Genomic DNA, 14,095 nt, shown 5'->3' with positions numbered 1-14,095 from the left:
ACACACACACACACAATGCAAAAAAGGGGGAAGGTTTATTGAATATATTAAAAATGAAAGTTATTACCTACAACCCTTTGAACCGATTTCACCGCTTCTCGTCCTGCAGAAACTTTTGTATTTGATCGATTTGATTTTATGTGTGACCCCTCCCCCCCCCCCCTGCCCTCGTCTCACTCACCATGAACAGGTCTCTATCCTCCAGATCCACGGCCAGGAGGAAGGCCTTCTCCAGGCGCCCGTACCTGGGGGAGGGATGACGAAAACACACACACACACACACACGTGTACAAAACCGTCTATAATTGAGAGCAGTGAGTCCTCTTCCTAGTATCCAGAATTAAAGCGGGAGGGGGGGGGGGGGGTCTCTCAGAACAAAACGCCTCAACTTTCTCGAGCCAACATGAAGCAAACAAACAGGAGCAGAGAGGAGGAGGGAAGGGGGGGGGAGGCTTCTTCATTTGATGTTGATGGAGAGAAAAGGAATGCAGGTAGGTGATAAGGGAGGAGGAGGGATGCCAAATCGGCTACAGAGGAGGAAGAAAGGGAGCTGGGGGGGAGGAGGGGGGCGGATGGAGAGCGGCGCGCGTCGGCGTGCGTTGAACAACGGGGTCTATTTCAGTCAAACAGACGCTTCAAAGGGCTCTCATGGCAGAAGGGGGGGGAGGGGGGGGGGCAGCGGCCTGAACAGGTGCATGCGAGGTGCTGCATCCGTGACTCAAAGCTGCGTCATGGCAACGGCTCCTCTTTAGACATTTATGGAAATAGACAAAGCGAGCGAAATAGAGTGAATATAAATGTCATCTTCACAAAGAAGAGCTTTTTTTTTGGGGGGGGGGGGGGGGGGGGTGTTCTGATGAAATGTTGTTGTTGTCCTTATTATGGAGGCTTCACAGTGGTTCAGCTGTTTGAATGGTTAGCGTGTTAGCTTGACCACTCAAACAAGGTGATCCCATTAGGGCCGGGGAGGCGTCGGTACCTGAGAAGGTGGTGAAAGAAGCGGCGGGCGAGCCTGCTGATTGGCTGCCTGTACTCGAGTGTCACCACATCAGAGAGAGGCGACGGGGGGGCGTAAAACACACCCAGAGCCGCTTCCAGTTGGGCTGCAGACACACAACACGCACACAGACACACAGAATGAATACAGGCGGAGGAGTCACTGTTCTAGTTCCTGAGGTCAGCTGACGTCCCACCCTCTCGCTCCGCGGTCAGCTCCAGCCTCAGCAGGTGGTTGGTGACCGAGCTCAGGCCGCGGTAGCACTCGTCTCCCATGATGCACCAGTCCATGGCCTCCAGGATGCCCAGCGCCTCTTTGACCCGACCGCGGCGCAGCCGCTGCTGCAGCAGCTCGGCGGGACCCGTCCGCCCGCCGCCCAGAGCCCCTGTCAGAGCAGAGCCCCCAGATCGACGACATCGACTTGTTTAGTGAGAAGTCTTTCAAACTGCAAAGGGTTAAAGGTCAAGATGCACGCAGTATGAAGGACACCTTAAATAATTAACTAGTAATACGTGTATAATTTAGCTTTACTTAAAGTCATCCAGGACCCTTCAGTTTCTTCTTCTTCTCTTGTTGTGGAGGCACGAGAGAAGAAGAAGTAACAGGAGGTGACCTCCTCCAGGATTCACTGACTGGTGCGTCAACAGGCGTCAACGTCTGCAGACACTCGTCTAATTAATTAAAGTGTGCCTGTGTCTGTGTGTGTGTCTGTGGAGGGGGGGGGGGGGGGGGGGGTTGTTCCAGCGATTAAAATGACAAGCTGGCAATTAGCGAGCCCCCAAATCTCCGAAAGAGCTAATGTGGCTAATAAATGTGCTGAGCGTTGTGTGTGTGTGTGTGTGTGTGTCCTCGAGTCTTAAGTCCGCTCTAAGCCGACTCTAAATGGAGACAATGGCTCTTTGTGGGGGACAAGTCGGTCTTCACCAACTATTTGACCAGCGATGTCAGACGCACAACAACCCGGAGCAGCAGCACGAACAAACAGCAGGACTCGCACCGCCGGCACCAAGACACAACGCTGAGTACACAATGACAGCATGAGGAGTACACAATGACAGCATGAGGAGTACACAATGACAGCATGAGGAGTACACAATGACAGCATGAGGACACCACCAATACAAGACCTCCATGAGTACACAACAAGCACACATGGAATAACAAAGTATTCTAAAATAAAGAATCTCTCTTAATGTGTAACACTCATTGAGTAAAGTCAGTTTGGTTTAATTTGTCCTTTTATAAATTCCAAGGATGTCGATCATTTCACAATAAGCTGCCAAACTAGTAATTATTCGGGTGGTTTGAACTCAGATTGTTGGCTTGACTTTACTCGTAAAAATAAGAAAGCACCGTTTTATTTACACTAGTAATAAACCCAGTTATGTAATTAAACGTTAACTATATCTTCACATCCCCTCTTTGCACATTCCCCGCTCTGCCAGCGCGTGCCCAGATGAGATAACTGGGTGCAGGCGGGGGGGTTTGGGGGGTTTGGGGGGGGGGCGACTGCCTCCTATGGAAAGAAAAAAGAGAAAGAACTCGGAGCTCGGCCAAGTCTTTCTTCCTCTCCGTCTCCCGACTCGCTCTCCTGTCATGTAGCGGCCTCATGACACGCGGCAGCAACGAGAGGGAGCGCAAACAAACGAGCTGCAGAGTGTGTGTCTGTGTGCATGGAAGCACCCAAATATTGTGTGTGTGTGTGTGTGTGAGAGAGAGAGGGAAGAATTATTGTGGAGGAAAGACGTGCAGTGACTTTCTTCATCAAAACCTTGGCAGACGATCAGAGGAGGGGAAGCTATTGTTGGAAGACACCCCCCCCCCCTTCCCCTCTGCGCACACAAGCACACAAACAGACACACACACCACAATCTTCTACCTTCCACCCCCTCAATCCTGCTCTCAAACTTGCGCAGAGGGCTGCGTGCCACTGTCACATCTTCTTTCCAAAGTCACAATTAAAGACGCTGAATACGTGCACGTGTGCGTTGGTATGCACGTGCAAGTGTGTGTCTGTGCGTGTCTGTGTTTGTGTACCGTTGAGGTGGCTGCTACGGGAAAAAAAAAATTTGATTGGCAAACTTTATCTGGGGCCCCCGAGGGGACTGCGCAGCCACTGTAAACGATTTATCGGAAAAATGCATCCCAGAATGCACCTGGGGGGCTTTTGCCCCGGGGCGATTATTGAATGACCTCTGAGAGCGTGACTCCTGCTCACTCTCCCCGCCAACAAATTAACTTCCCTCAGCAGAGAGCAGGGTGAGAGGGAGGTGAGGGCGTGAGAGGAGGTGAGAGGAGTCGACGATGAGTTAATAGGAGATGACGAAGAGGAGGTGAGAAGTAAGAGGAGGTAAGAGGAGTTGACGAAGAGGTGAGAGGAGGTAGGAAGAGATGAAAAGAGGAGGTGAGGGGAGCTAGGAGATGAGAAGAGGAGGTCAGAGGAGATGAGAAGAGGTTGTAAGAAGAGGTGAGAGAAAGCAACAGGAGATGAGAAGAGGAGGTGAGAGGAGGTGTCGAGGAGGTTGGGAATAAATGCTTTGCTCCAGCAGGGGAAACACAAGGAGCCAAATGAGGAGCAGGAAAGTCGCTCATTTAAACTCTGCGGATGAACATCAGCTGGTAAAAAGTTCATGAAGCAGTTTCCTAGCAACAAAAAAGAGCCTGAGAAGTGTTCCGTGTGATCAGCAGCATTTAAGAAGAAGAAGAAGAAATCCCTCCATTGAAAGGTCGTTAAATGAGATTCATTCATTTCACACATGGATCTATATAGAGAGACATGAACTTCCACTGATGGAAGGACTCAACCTCTCAATGGATGAAAGGCCTCATCCTGATCTCACTCACCCAGTCTGAACCGCAGCGCGGCTAGCGGGCCCCCCGTGAAAGGCCAGCATCAGCACGTCGGCCTCGGGCCCCGCGGCCCACTGCAGGCCCTCCAGCCCCCCGGCGCAGCGCAGGTGCTCGGCTAGTCTCAGCGTGGCAGCCTCCCCCGCCTCCTCCGCCAGGAGCGCCGTGCTGACGGGGGCCAGGCCCGCGTCGAAGCACATCAGCTCCCCCTGCTCCCCGCCCACCACCACCACGGCGCCGGCGGGGTGCCAGGCCAGGAGGGTGGGCCGCAGGGGGCAGGGGGCCAGCAGAGACACCCCCCGCCGCTGGTCGTGCAGCACCAGGGAGGAGTCGGCGAGGCCCAGCAGGAGCGAGGCCTCGGAGGGGTGGCGCGAGCAGGAGACGGGGCGGGACGGCAGCGGGACGCGGGACGCCGACAGGCGGCGCAGGCGACCCGGAGAGCAGTCGTAGACGCAGGCGTCGGCCCAGGAGGCCTCTCCGGGGCCGGGGGCCGCCGCGGGGAGCTCCACCGTGAGCAGCTGGTGGGGCTGAAGGAGGCTGAAGCAGCAGTCCAGAGGGTTCCCTTCAGTCCGGAGGGAGGAGAGGGCCTTTCAGGAGGGGGGGGGGGGGGGGGGGGCAGAGGACGATTACATTAGGATTAGACGAAACAAGGCAATAAAGCAACAGGAAGAGACAAAACTGTGATACGATAAGTCCATACGAGAATAAATAATAATTAATAATTAAAATTAAAATTATATAATTATAAAAAATTAGAAAGAAAATAGTTTGCAATGCCGAAATTGGGTAGCAGCCAGTCTGTAAAAACGTGTTTTAAAAGGGATTTCAAAGAGATGATTCATTCACGCGGCCCTCAGCGCTGCCCTCCTCTCGGGGCAGGAGGAGAACATCAGTTCAAAGCTGTTTGAAGAACAACAATAGATATATAAAACTTCAGACTACATTGATTTCGGATTAGACCATTATGAGACGTGCCCTGCAAAGACCACAGAGGATGAGTCTTCATACTTGATCCTTCGATCGCAGTCCTCTGCCACCACAATGACATTTAACGTAAGTATCACCATGAAACGTGATTTTAATAATGTCACAGAGTCAAATTTGTCGAATTCTTTGTGTTCAACATTAATTAGCACGAGTTAGCACGCTGATATGTCAACGTGTTAGCAAGTATGCTAACGTTAGCATGCTTGATTTTAGGGACGCAGAACACGAAGGTAACTGTAAACTTTAGAGACAGTTTAGGATCAGAAGGACGATTAGTTTAGTCTCAATAAACCTCAAAAACTTCCTTCTGTTCTCGTTTCAACACGTTCTACCGTTTGGAGATTGGAAGCTGCAGAGCACCGTAGATTTTTACAATAAAAGCAGGAAGCAGAAGGAAGAACATGAAGCCCGTTAGCCCCCAATGAAACAGAACCTTCCATAAACACCCGGCTGTCAATCAAGACAATGATAAGAGCTGTGTTTTAACTCAAGGTCAACAACATCCTCTCCCGGGGCGCTGATAAACAAGCTGCTCTGTTTACCTCGATGGTGACCAGAAAGAAAGAGGGTGAAACACAAAGAACCAATAGATCAAATCCAGAAGTTAGATTGATGGGGGGGGGGGGGGGAACGGGCGCCGCCAAGCACCGACACCGCCGGAGAAAGGCCGTGTCCCGGGTGGTGCTGTCGATAAAAAAAAACACAAGGCGCAGGGAGCGGCGGGTGGATGACAGGAGACGGAGGAAGGACTTCCCCTCACAGATCGGAGCGTTTCTCCTCGCCATGTGGACAGGAAGGAGCATCGACGGCCCGCCGTCCCTTTGCCAAAGCTGCCAGTGTTCTGGCAGCTTTGGCAAAAAGGGACTTAGAGAGTGGAAGGTTCTAGGTCTACACCAGGAGAGAAGCAGATGACAGTCCTCCTGAAAGCTCCCCCCCCCCTCTTTCTCCTCTCCATAATCCCCCAGAGCTAGCTCCCGCTGCCCCCCAGGGGGCCGGTGCTGTGCGATTATTGAGGAGCTCAGTCCATGCGAGGGGCGGGGTTTCCTATGGGGAGGGTGCGGGTCTCTGGAGAGTTGCATTTCTGCAGGGACAAAGTGACGCATGCAATAAACAAACTAACACACCAACATGCGGGCGTCCATCGACGCGCCACAACACACCGCCATCACCACGGTGTTTTGCTGCCGCCATCTTGGTTTTTAGGCCGTCGCTAACGAGTGGGTGGAAATAACTAAAATAAAATGGGAGTGGGACCAAAATAAAATATTCAAGTTCCTTCCAGGCCGACAATGCAATGCTTTGCTGTCAATCAGCGCGTAGCCCCGCCCTAAAGCATCCCCTGCTTTATGGTTCCTGTGAATATAAACAATAGTTCACTAAATGAACATCATGCTGTATTGAAGAAAGTAGTCACCAGAGGAGTCGCCCCCTGCTGGTCACTACAGAGAATGCAGCTTTAAGAAATGAAGCTTTGGCTTCATTTGTCTGCCTGAGTCCATCATACAGAATGTTGTACTGGGAATCAAGCCCCCCCCCCCCCACACACACACACACCTCATTTCATTTCATCCTCTCAGCTTTTCATCTCGTGCCCGGCTTGCTAGTGCCCGCTACCCGCTGTGCCAGGATGCTACCGTGGCACCATCGTGGATGAGGAGCAGCTGATTCAGCTCTGCCTCCCCTGATCGGTGACCCCTCAAAGCAAACAAGAGGGCGGGGGGCGAGGGCGGGGGGGGGGATAGCAGTGTCAGCAACAGAGCAGCGATGAGTAAAACCTGCATGGACTACATTGCAAAGAGCAACTTGTGTTTCCAACACAAGAAAAGAGGAAACATACATATATAATAGAGGTGATGACTTCGCATGTTCTATTCAAGTTAATCATTTTTGATATTTATCAATCTATATTATTTTATTATCCACACTATAAATCAATTAAAAATGCAGAAATTCAAGAGCCTGAATGCATTGATTCATCAGTTCCTCGATATTATGATTCATAGCGAGGCTGACCGTGTATTAATCTGCAGAAAACTCATCATCTTATAATCATCTTATCGTCATCATTTCTCTGACCAGCAAAAGGTTTACACAGGAACTGAACTCCTTGAGCCGGTGTGTCTACAGAGTTCCTTTTGAGTGTTTAAGAGTCTCGTGGAAAACGCAAAGCACAAAATGCCTCTCGCTGTCTTTTTACAGTGGCGTCAGCGCGGCACCGTTTGGACTCTGGGTCACTTCTTGAGGCCTCGTTTTACATTCTGTGTGCAAAAGGCAACGCTGCTGATTGGCAGATTAGAGCGATTAGAGACTCTCAGGGTTGCAGAAAGAGTCTCTCCAGACGTAGAGCTGCAAAACACTCGTGCTGCCGTAAGCAGGACGTCGCACCGATGATGACACACCGGTTTACCTGCAGCCACCTTCAATATAGGATGAGACACTCTTCAGAATAGTTATTTTATCTACGACTATCTCATGGTTTATAAAGCAACAATTTGGGCCTCCTGTTTTACAAACTGCCTCCTGAAACAAAGTCCAGTAAAAACACAACGTCCAGAGAACGTCCGGCCGGCTGGAAATGATAAACGAGCTCAGAGAGAGAATGTGGAGGATGTGCAAGGAGGTCTGAAAAGAGAGAGGATGATGGTGAAAGAGACAGAGACCACTAGCAAGAAGCTTTCTCCCAGTTATTGGTTTCAGTGACTGGTCAAAACTATTCTTCTCCACCCCCCCCCCCCCCTCTCCCCCCCCCTCCTCTCTGCGGCACCTTTTCTCCCCCTCCGTGGCGTGGAAGATAAAGCGGACGGGCCCGGCTGTGTGGCTGGCCCTTGTTCACAGCAGTGGCCTTTTGAAGCCAATTTTCCAGCTCATGGAGCAGAGAAAGACGAGGAGAGACGGGTAGGGAGGGACGGAGGGACTCGGAGGAGAGTCGAGGGATGAAGGGATGGGGGGTGGGGGGGTGTTTGAGGTGTGTGAATCAGGGTTACCGTTGAGGTGCCCATGTGAGGAAAAAGCACGGAGACAGAATACTCCTCAAACCCAAACTGCCATAATTTGGTAGCATGGAACATAATTGCAGCACAGAAGAGATGATTATTCAAACTGTGGAGGCAGTGGGATTTTCTTTCTTTTTTACAAAGCGGTGGAGCTTCGGGGTAATTCTGCACTTTGGATTCCACACCCGACCCGTCAGTGCATCGCTGAACATGAGCGCTTCTACACATCGAGACTCAAAACTTGCCATTTTGCTCCGTTAATGAAGCTTCTGGAACTCGTGACTGCTGTAGTTGTTGAGGACAGGAAGTACAGATGGAATTATTCAATCATATATATATATATATATATATATATATAAAAAGACCTTCTTTATAAATAATTCAATGCAAAAAGACTAATTCCGTGCACAGAGCTGAAGTCACTAATAATTAAAAGCTGACAGAAATCACACAAACGCAGATGAAAGGAGTGCAGAGAAACTGTTTGGTGACAGATAACGGGGAGTCCTACGCTTAATAAACAAACAAAACATGAGAGAGTACGCGCACAAACATCAGGACACACGCACAATCATGAAACAAGACGCAGGAAGCAACATTCATCTGCTGTTCTCTTTTCATTCAGATTATTCAATCCCAGGAAAGGGTTTGTGTGTGTGTTTGTTTGGAGGGAAGCATGAAGGAGGGACGATTAAAAATGTTAAAAAACCAAGTATGTACGTGCTCCCCCCACCTGCATACCCTGGCTCCACTTATCAGCGTGAGGAAGGAGGGGGGGGGGGCATACAAATTAAGACCACATAGGGAAAGAAATCAGACTTCTTTAAATGCCGAGAGACTGGCTAGAAAATTGGCTTAGTGCTGCAGATAGCGAGCTGCACAAAAGGAACATATATACGAGCTGGAAGTGATTGAAGTCGCTGGCGTCTCCTGATGTTCGTTCTTACATAAACTGCTCGCTTAATTTCACACCGCGCATCGGAGAAATTACAACAAGCGCTTTCATTAGAGCGCGATGCCGCAGCCCCACGAAGACACTTTAATGTTCCTGGAGGAAGGAGGAGAGGAGGTGTGTGTGTGTGTTAAGGGGGGGGGGGTGGAGGAGACAGAGAGAATAAACTCAGTGAAGGAGTGTGATAAATGTGAAGAGCGTTCCAAAAAAACAAGAAGCGGGAGAAGCTGCGAAACCAGCTTTGCTTATTTCAATATTCATGTTGCCCCCCCCCCCCCCCCCCCCAATTCTCTCCTGCATGAATTTGTTTTCATAGCATGCAATTGGTAACGCTCATCTTTCCTCCCTCACGCAGACTCTCTCCCTCGCCCGGCGCTCACTGCCGGGCGCCCTGCGAGGAGCGAAGTTAAGCCCAGAACGGTGATTTCTGGGGGGGGGCGGGGGGGGGGGGGCATCTTTCATCTGCATTTGGCACCAGGACAATCCTAGGGTGACATAGAATCGGGTGGCGGGTGAGGTTTTATCCCACAGGCCAGAGGATGCGTGTGTGTGTGTGTGTAGGCGTTCTACTTCATTCTGTACCACAGATCATGTCGCTGCAGAGGGGGGGGGGGGGGGGGGCAGCAGGGAGGTGCCGCAGGGAGAAAGAAGGGAGGTGCAGAGGAGGGGGGGGGGGAGATGCAGCAGGCAGGTGCAGCAGGGAGGTGCCACCCTCGAGGTGACTTAACGCGGCGTCCCCAATCCAATCCAGCACAACACAGGCCTCCGATTGAAAACAGCAGCTTTGTGTTCTGGTCTCTCTGTGAGAGCGAGGATGAAAACATCAAGAAAAGGCAGCGGGACATTTGGGCTTCAGCTCCTCTGTGGAGGACTTAGGAATCCCTTTGAGGAAGGACTTTAGTCACGGTCACTCAGGAGACTTCATGCACTTCTCACTCGTTTACAGCAGTCGTTGCATTTCAGTTTATTCTTTAATGAATGAAGTCATAATGAGAGCTGATGTTGAAGATAATTGATCCATCGTGACTCGCCTTGTGAGGCGGAACCAGAACCGCTGACCTCAACCAACAACAAACCCACACCGTCCAGTCTCAAAGCTCCAGACCTCTGCAGCAGGTTGTGTGTGTGTGTGTGTGTGTGTGTGTGTGTGTGTGTGTGTGTGCGCGCTGGTACCTTGAGGCCTTCAGCGGGGGAGCAGCTGAGCAGCACCAGGTTGTTCCCGGGTGTGTCGGTGGGGGTCCACGTCCACGGGCCGTCGCCGGGCTGGTCCAGGTCCCACCAGCAGAGCGCCACGTCCTGGAGCGGGTTGAGGCTCAGGTGCACGCGGCGCCTCCGTCCGCTCGCCTCCACGCACGCCACCTGCACACGCCGGAGGAGGGACATTGAGGACGGCCCGGTGTCTTCTGGAGTATCTCAGTGGTTCACTCGGAATAAGACACCAGAGGACTCCCCAACCCCCCCCCCCAGCCCCCCCTGTTTTATTCTTCTTTTTATATTTAAGGTTGTTTTTAATCTTCCATTATTAATGTGTGTGTTTGGTTCTGTTGGGGCTCACTGTTTTAGTGATGTGCATATTTTTTGGGAAGGTCTGCCACGCTCTACGGGCCACAACAAAGAGACGCACAGTAATGAGCCCTCGCAACGCTTGAGGGGGCACACACACACACACACACACACACCCACAATGCACACAAATACACATGTACATACATGTGGAGACACTGATACACACAAACACACGCAGGCAATTAAACAAACACAAACTTCGTCCAGAAGCACTTTGGACACAGGTGAAATAACAGGTCTTATGCACTGTGACCCTGGCTTTCATGCAGACACGCACATGCATACACACACACACACACACACACGTGTCCATGACCTCTGTCGCGGTGCAGAGGACTGACTCCCAGGAAGGATTTCTTGGTTTAAAAGCACAGAAACATGCAGACATTAGTAAATCGACAAGCTTGGGTTCAGTGGTCCATATCTGCCCCTCCTACCCCTTGAGAGGGGGGGGGGGGGGGGTTGTGCTTTGGAGCCAAAATACAGAGATGAATTAAAATGATGGAAGAACATCTGATGATAAAGGGAACAAAGAGTTGGTCCAAACAGCTGAGCGGGAGATCACTGACAGATTATAAATGGAAAAGAAGAAGAAAAAAATCCGAAAATCATCGGGTTAATAAATCCCCCCCCCCCCCCCCCAACCAACAGTCCGCCCCTCCCCACAGCTCCCCCCCCCCCCCACCATCCATACCCATCTCCTTTTTCTGCTGGCGTTTGCTGGTCAGCAATAATCAAAAACCACTTTCTGCAGGCCGGATTAGTTGAGCCCCCCCCCTCGGCGCCCCCACTCTCCCTTCTCCAGCTTAGCCCACTGGACCAGGGCGATGTGCATGTGTGTGTGTGTGTGTGTTTGTTGTGGGGGATGTTGTGCACACGTGTGTATGTTGCAGGATGCATGCACATGCATTGACAGAGCTGTGTGTGGGTGTGTATGTGTGTGTTTGTTGGGGGGGGGGTCTTATCAGGACTCTGCTTCTGGAGACAGACGCACGGCAGCGACAAATGCTTTTAAACACACTGACGTGCACACAAACACACACACACGAACACACACACACACACTGCTCAACAGAAGGGCCTGGCAGTAATGTGATAATGCCAGGGTTAGCGGTTAGCGTGCTAGCGGAAGAGGACACACTAGTGTTGTTTAGGAGGAGAGCGCGACAGACTGACAGTAGACAGCGAGGGGCCACGTTTCCCACGGCATGTGACGCACGTTGAGTCCTCACATGGACGCACTGGCTGATTTAACAGATGATAGTAGAGGTTAGCTGGCGGCTAACCTGCGCTAACGTGCACACAGAACAGAGAAGCTCCAACGCGCGTAGAGGGAGGTCCTCCTCTGCACCTCCACACGTGTAACAGCTGTTTGAAGGCTGGAGAACCTTCAGCTGAACACGTTCCTCATGTGGCAGAAACCCTTTTGGTTGCTGTATGATTTGTACTTGCATGCACAGGATAAAAGGCTTTGTTTATTACCCTGATGTCAGAAGGAGAGAGTTTGGCCTCCGGGGAGTCCTGGTTCTTCTGCTGGAGGAAGACTGCAGCCACTTGGTTGTTCTCCAGGAAGGACAGCAGCATCAGCCTGTCGGCCAGCACCGCTGGGAATGACATCACCACAAAGGTCACCGCAGGTCAGGACTTACAAACAGAGTAAAGAGTTCTTTGTGTGGTCTTTTTTTATTTTTGAAAACATGAAGCATCCACTTAGTGTAAAAGGAATAGCCAACAATAACGGAATTTTATTTGGGTCAATTTGGGGCCCTGAATCCTATATTTACACAGCATGTTGATCCATAAGATACATATAAAAACAGTATCAAAGTAGAAACGTGAACAAAAGGTCTCCCATTGATCCATTTGACATTTTTTCAGAGAAAAGGTGCTGATAGAAAGTATTTCCACGGTGCTTTTTGGTATTTCGGGATAATTAAACTGTGCACATGATGTCATCACGAGTAACAGCGCTGAGGGGAAAAAAGGAAGAAGCCTCATCTCTCTACTGCAAAAGCTCAAGCTGTGATGCAACCGCATCATGAAAACCAACAATCCACTATGGGCAGTTTTAAAGGGTTAAAAAAAGGTTTTTTATAGTTTCTCACCGTATTTACAGCGTCTCCTTCTGAGATTGTGATTTTGTTGTGTGCTCTTATTTTGAAAATTCTGTGTCAGAGGCTGGTTGTTGTTGTTGTTGTTGTGTCCATGTCTTTACTCTCTACTCTTTGCATTCTGTATTTATTGTGACTTTGTGAATCTTTACGTTCCTCGTCTGATGGCAAAAGACGTCAACCAGATATTGACAAAGACATTTGGATTATCTGTCATATCTAGTTAGGATTAGTTTGACTCCTCCTCTCTCTTACTTCTCTCCCCCCCCATCACACTACCTCCTCCCTCCTCCCCCCTGAATCCTTCGTGGAGCACTGGAGGCTCTGAAGGCCTTTTTGTGGGAGAAGAACACACTTGATCCTGTTCAACTCTTTAGGAGCTGCATGGAAACGCCGATTAGCAATTAAGCCCCCCTCTCCTTCAAATTAATCTGTTTATGAAACCAATTAAATGGAAGGGCGGGTGTGGGGGGGGGGGGGTTGTTACACATGTCTCTCAGATATCCTGCTTTGAGTTGAACGAGTAAGGCTGCACCCCGAGATTTAGAAATCTAACCGCCAATTAACCGCAGCGTGTGTGTATTTATAAACGTGTCGGCGTGATTACACTTCAAATCGTCCTGTTGTGTGTCAATTTCAAATTAATATGCAAATAGTCAAGAGAGGGGAAGTAAAACGTTGCTGGAAAAAATGCAGAAAAACGAGCATCTTAAAATCAGGTCAACAAAGTCGGTTCGTCCTCGTGTGGAAGTTGGATTATTATTATTATTAATAATAATGAAAACTGGTTCAAAGCTTAAACATTTACAGCCATTAACAAAGCCCCAGCTTTTCCAAAACAACGTTTTAATGCAACAGTAAGCGTCTTTGTAATAGATTACAGACAAATCAAGTTAAATGCAGTTTAGTATTGATCTCTATGGGTGTCTATAAACGGGATTAGAATTAATCCCATTCACTCCCAAACGAAGGAGGGGAGACGAAAAGCAGACGGAGGGCCAATCCGGGACCAGGTGGCTGATTTGGTATTAAGGGCCAGACCTTCGTGACCCACCATGACACACACACACACACACACATCTCTTCATATTTACCCTCTAGACAAACACACACACACACCCACACACACATCTCTTCATATTTACCCTCTCAAACAAACACAGACAAATGCACAGATAGCGACATTCATACATGCCTGCAACCACTCTTTATGCATTCTAAGTTACACATATTTACACGCACAAGCATTAAAACAAACCTGCCACGTTACAGCACACACACACACGCACACACACACACGCTCGCCTAAATCCATTTAATGCCATCTCCTCAGCAGCGTGTTGACATAAGAGGCCAATGGGCTTAACCAAAGCACATTTAAACACGGGTAAATGAAACCGGCTATGAAAAATCACTTAGGATGCTTAATCGGGGAGCATATGCGCGGCTTGGCCCAGCAGTCGGCCAAAAGGCAGCCGGTAATACTTTGATGGTGTAAAATATGTGTAATCTGCCGCTCCGACTGATGCAATCGAAGCTCTGGAAGGTAACCGGCGTGCAAAGTTTGAGAGAGGAGCCAGCTCACATCAAACATGCAGATGGATCCGTGCTAATCAGGGAGAGGATTTTCTTCCGCATTCAG

The 14,095-nt window shown here is 50.0% G+C and overlaps 1 protein-coding gene across 1 annotated transcript in view; it reads right to left on the bottom strand.

Annotated features, from left to right (window-relative positions):
- wdpcp (WD repeat containing planar cell polarity effector) overlaps positions 1–14,095 on the bottom strand; it is a 33,396-nt gene that overhangs the window by 10,988 nt on the left and 8,313 nt on the right. The window contains 7 exon segments of the mRNA XM_037466111.2: positions 182–245; positions 980–1,103; positions 1,194–1,382; positions 3,842–3,875; positions 3,877–4,431; positions 9,950–10,135; positions 11,825–11,946. Coding sequence (XP_037322008.2) covers positions 182–245; positions 980–1,103; positions 1,194–1,382; positions 3,842–3,875; positions 3,877–4,431; positions 9,950–10,135; positions 11,825–11,946 — 1,274 coding nt within the window.

This window comes from Pungitius pungitius, chromosome 13, assembly GCF_949316345.1.
Source record: "Pungitius pungitius chromosome 13, fPunPun2.1, whole genome shotgun sequence".
NCBI lineage: Eukaryota > Metazoa > Chordata > Actinopteri > Perciformes > Gasterosteidae > Pungitius > Pungitius pungitius.
The sequence above is the reverse complement of the archived record's forward strand: the minus strand, read 5'-3'. Positions and strand labels throughout refer to the sequence as shown.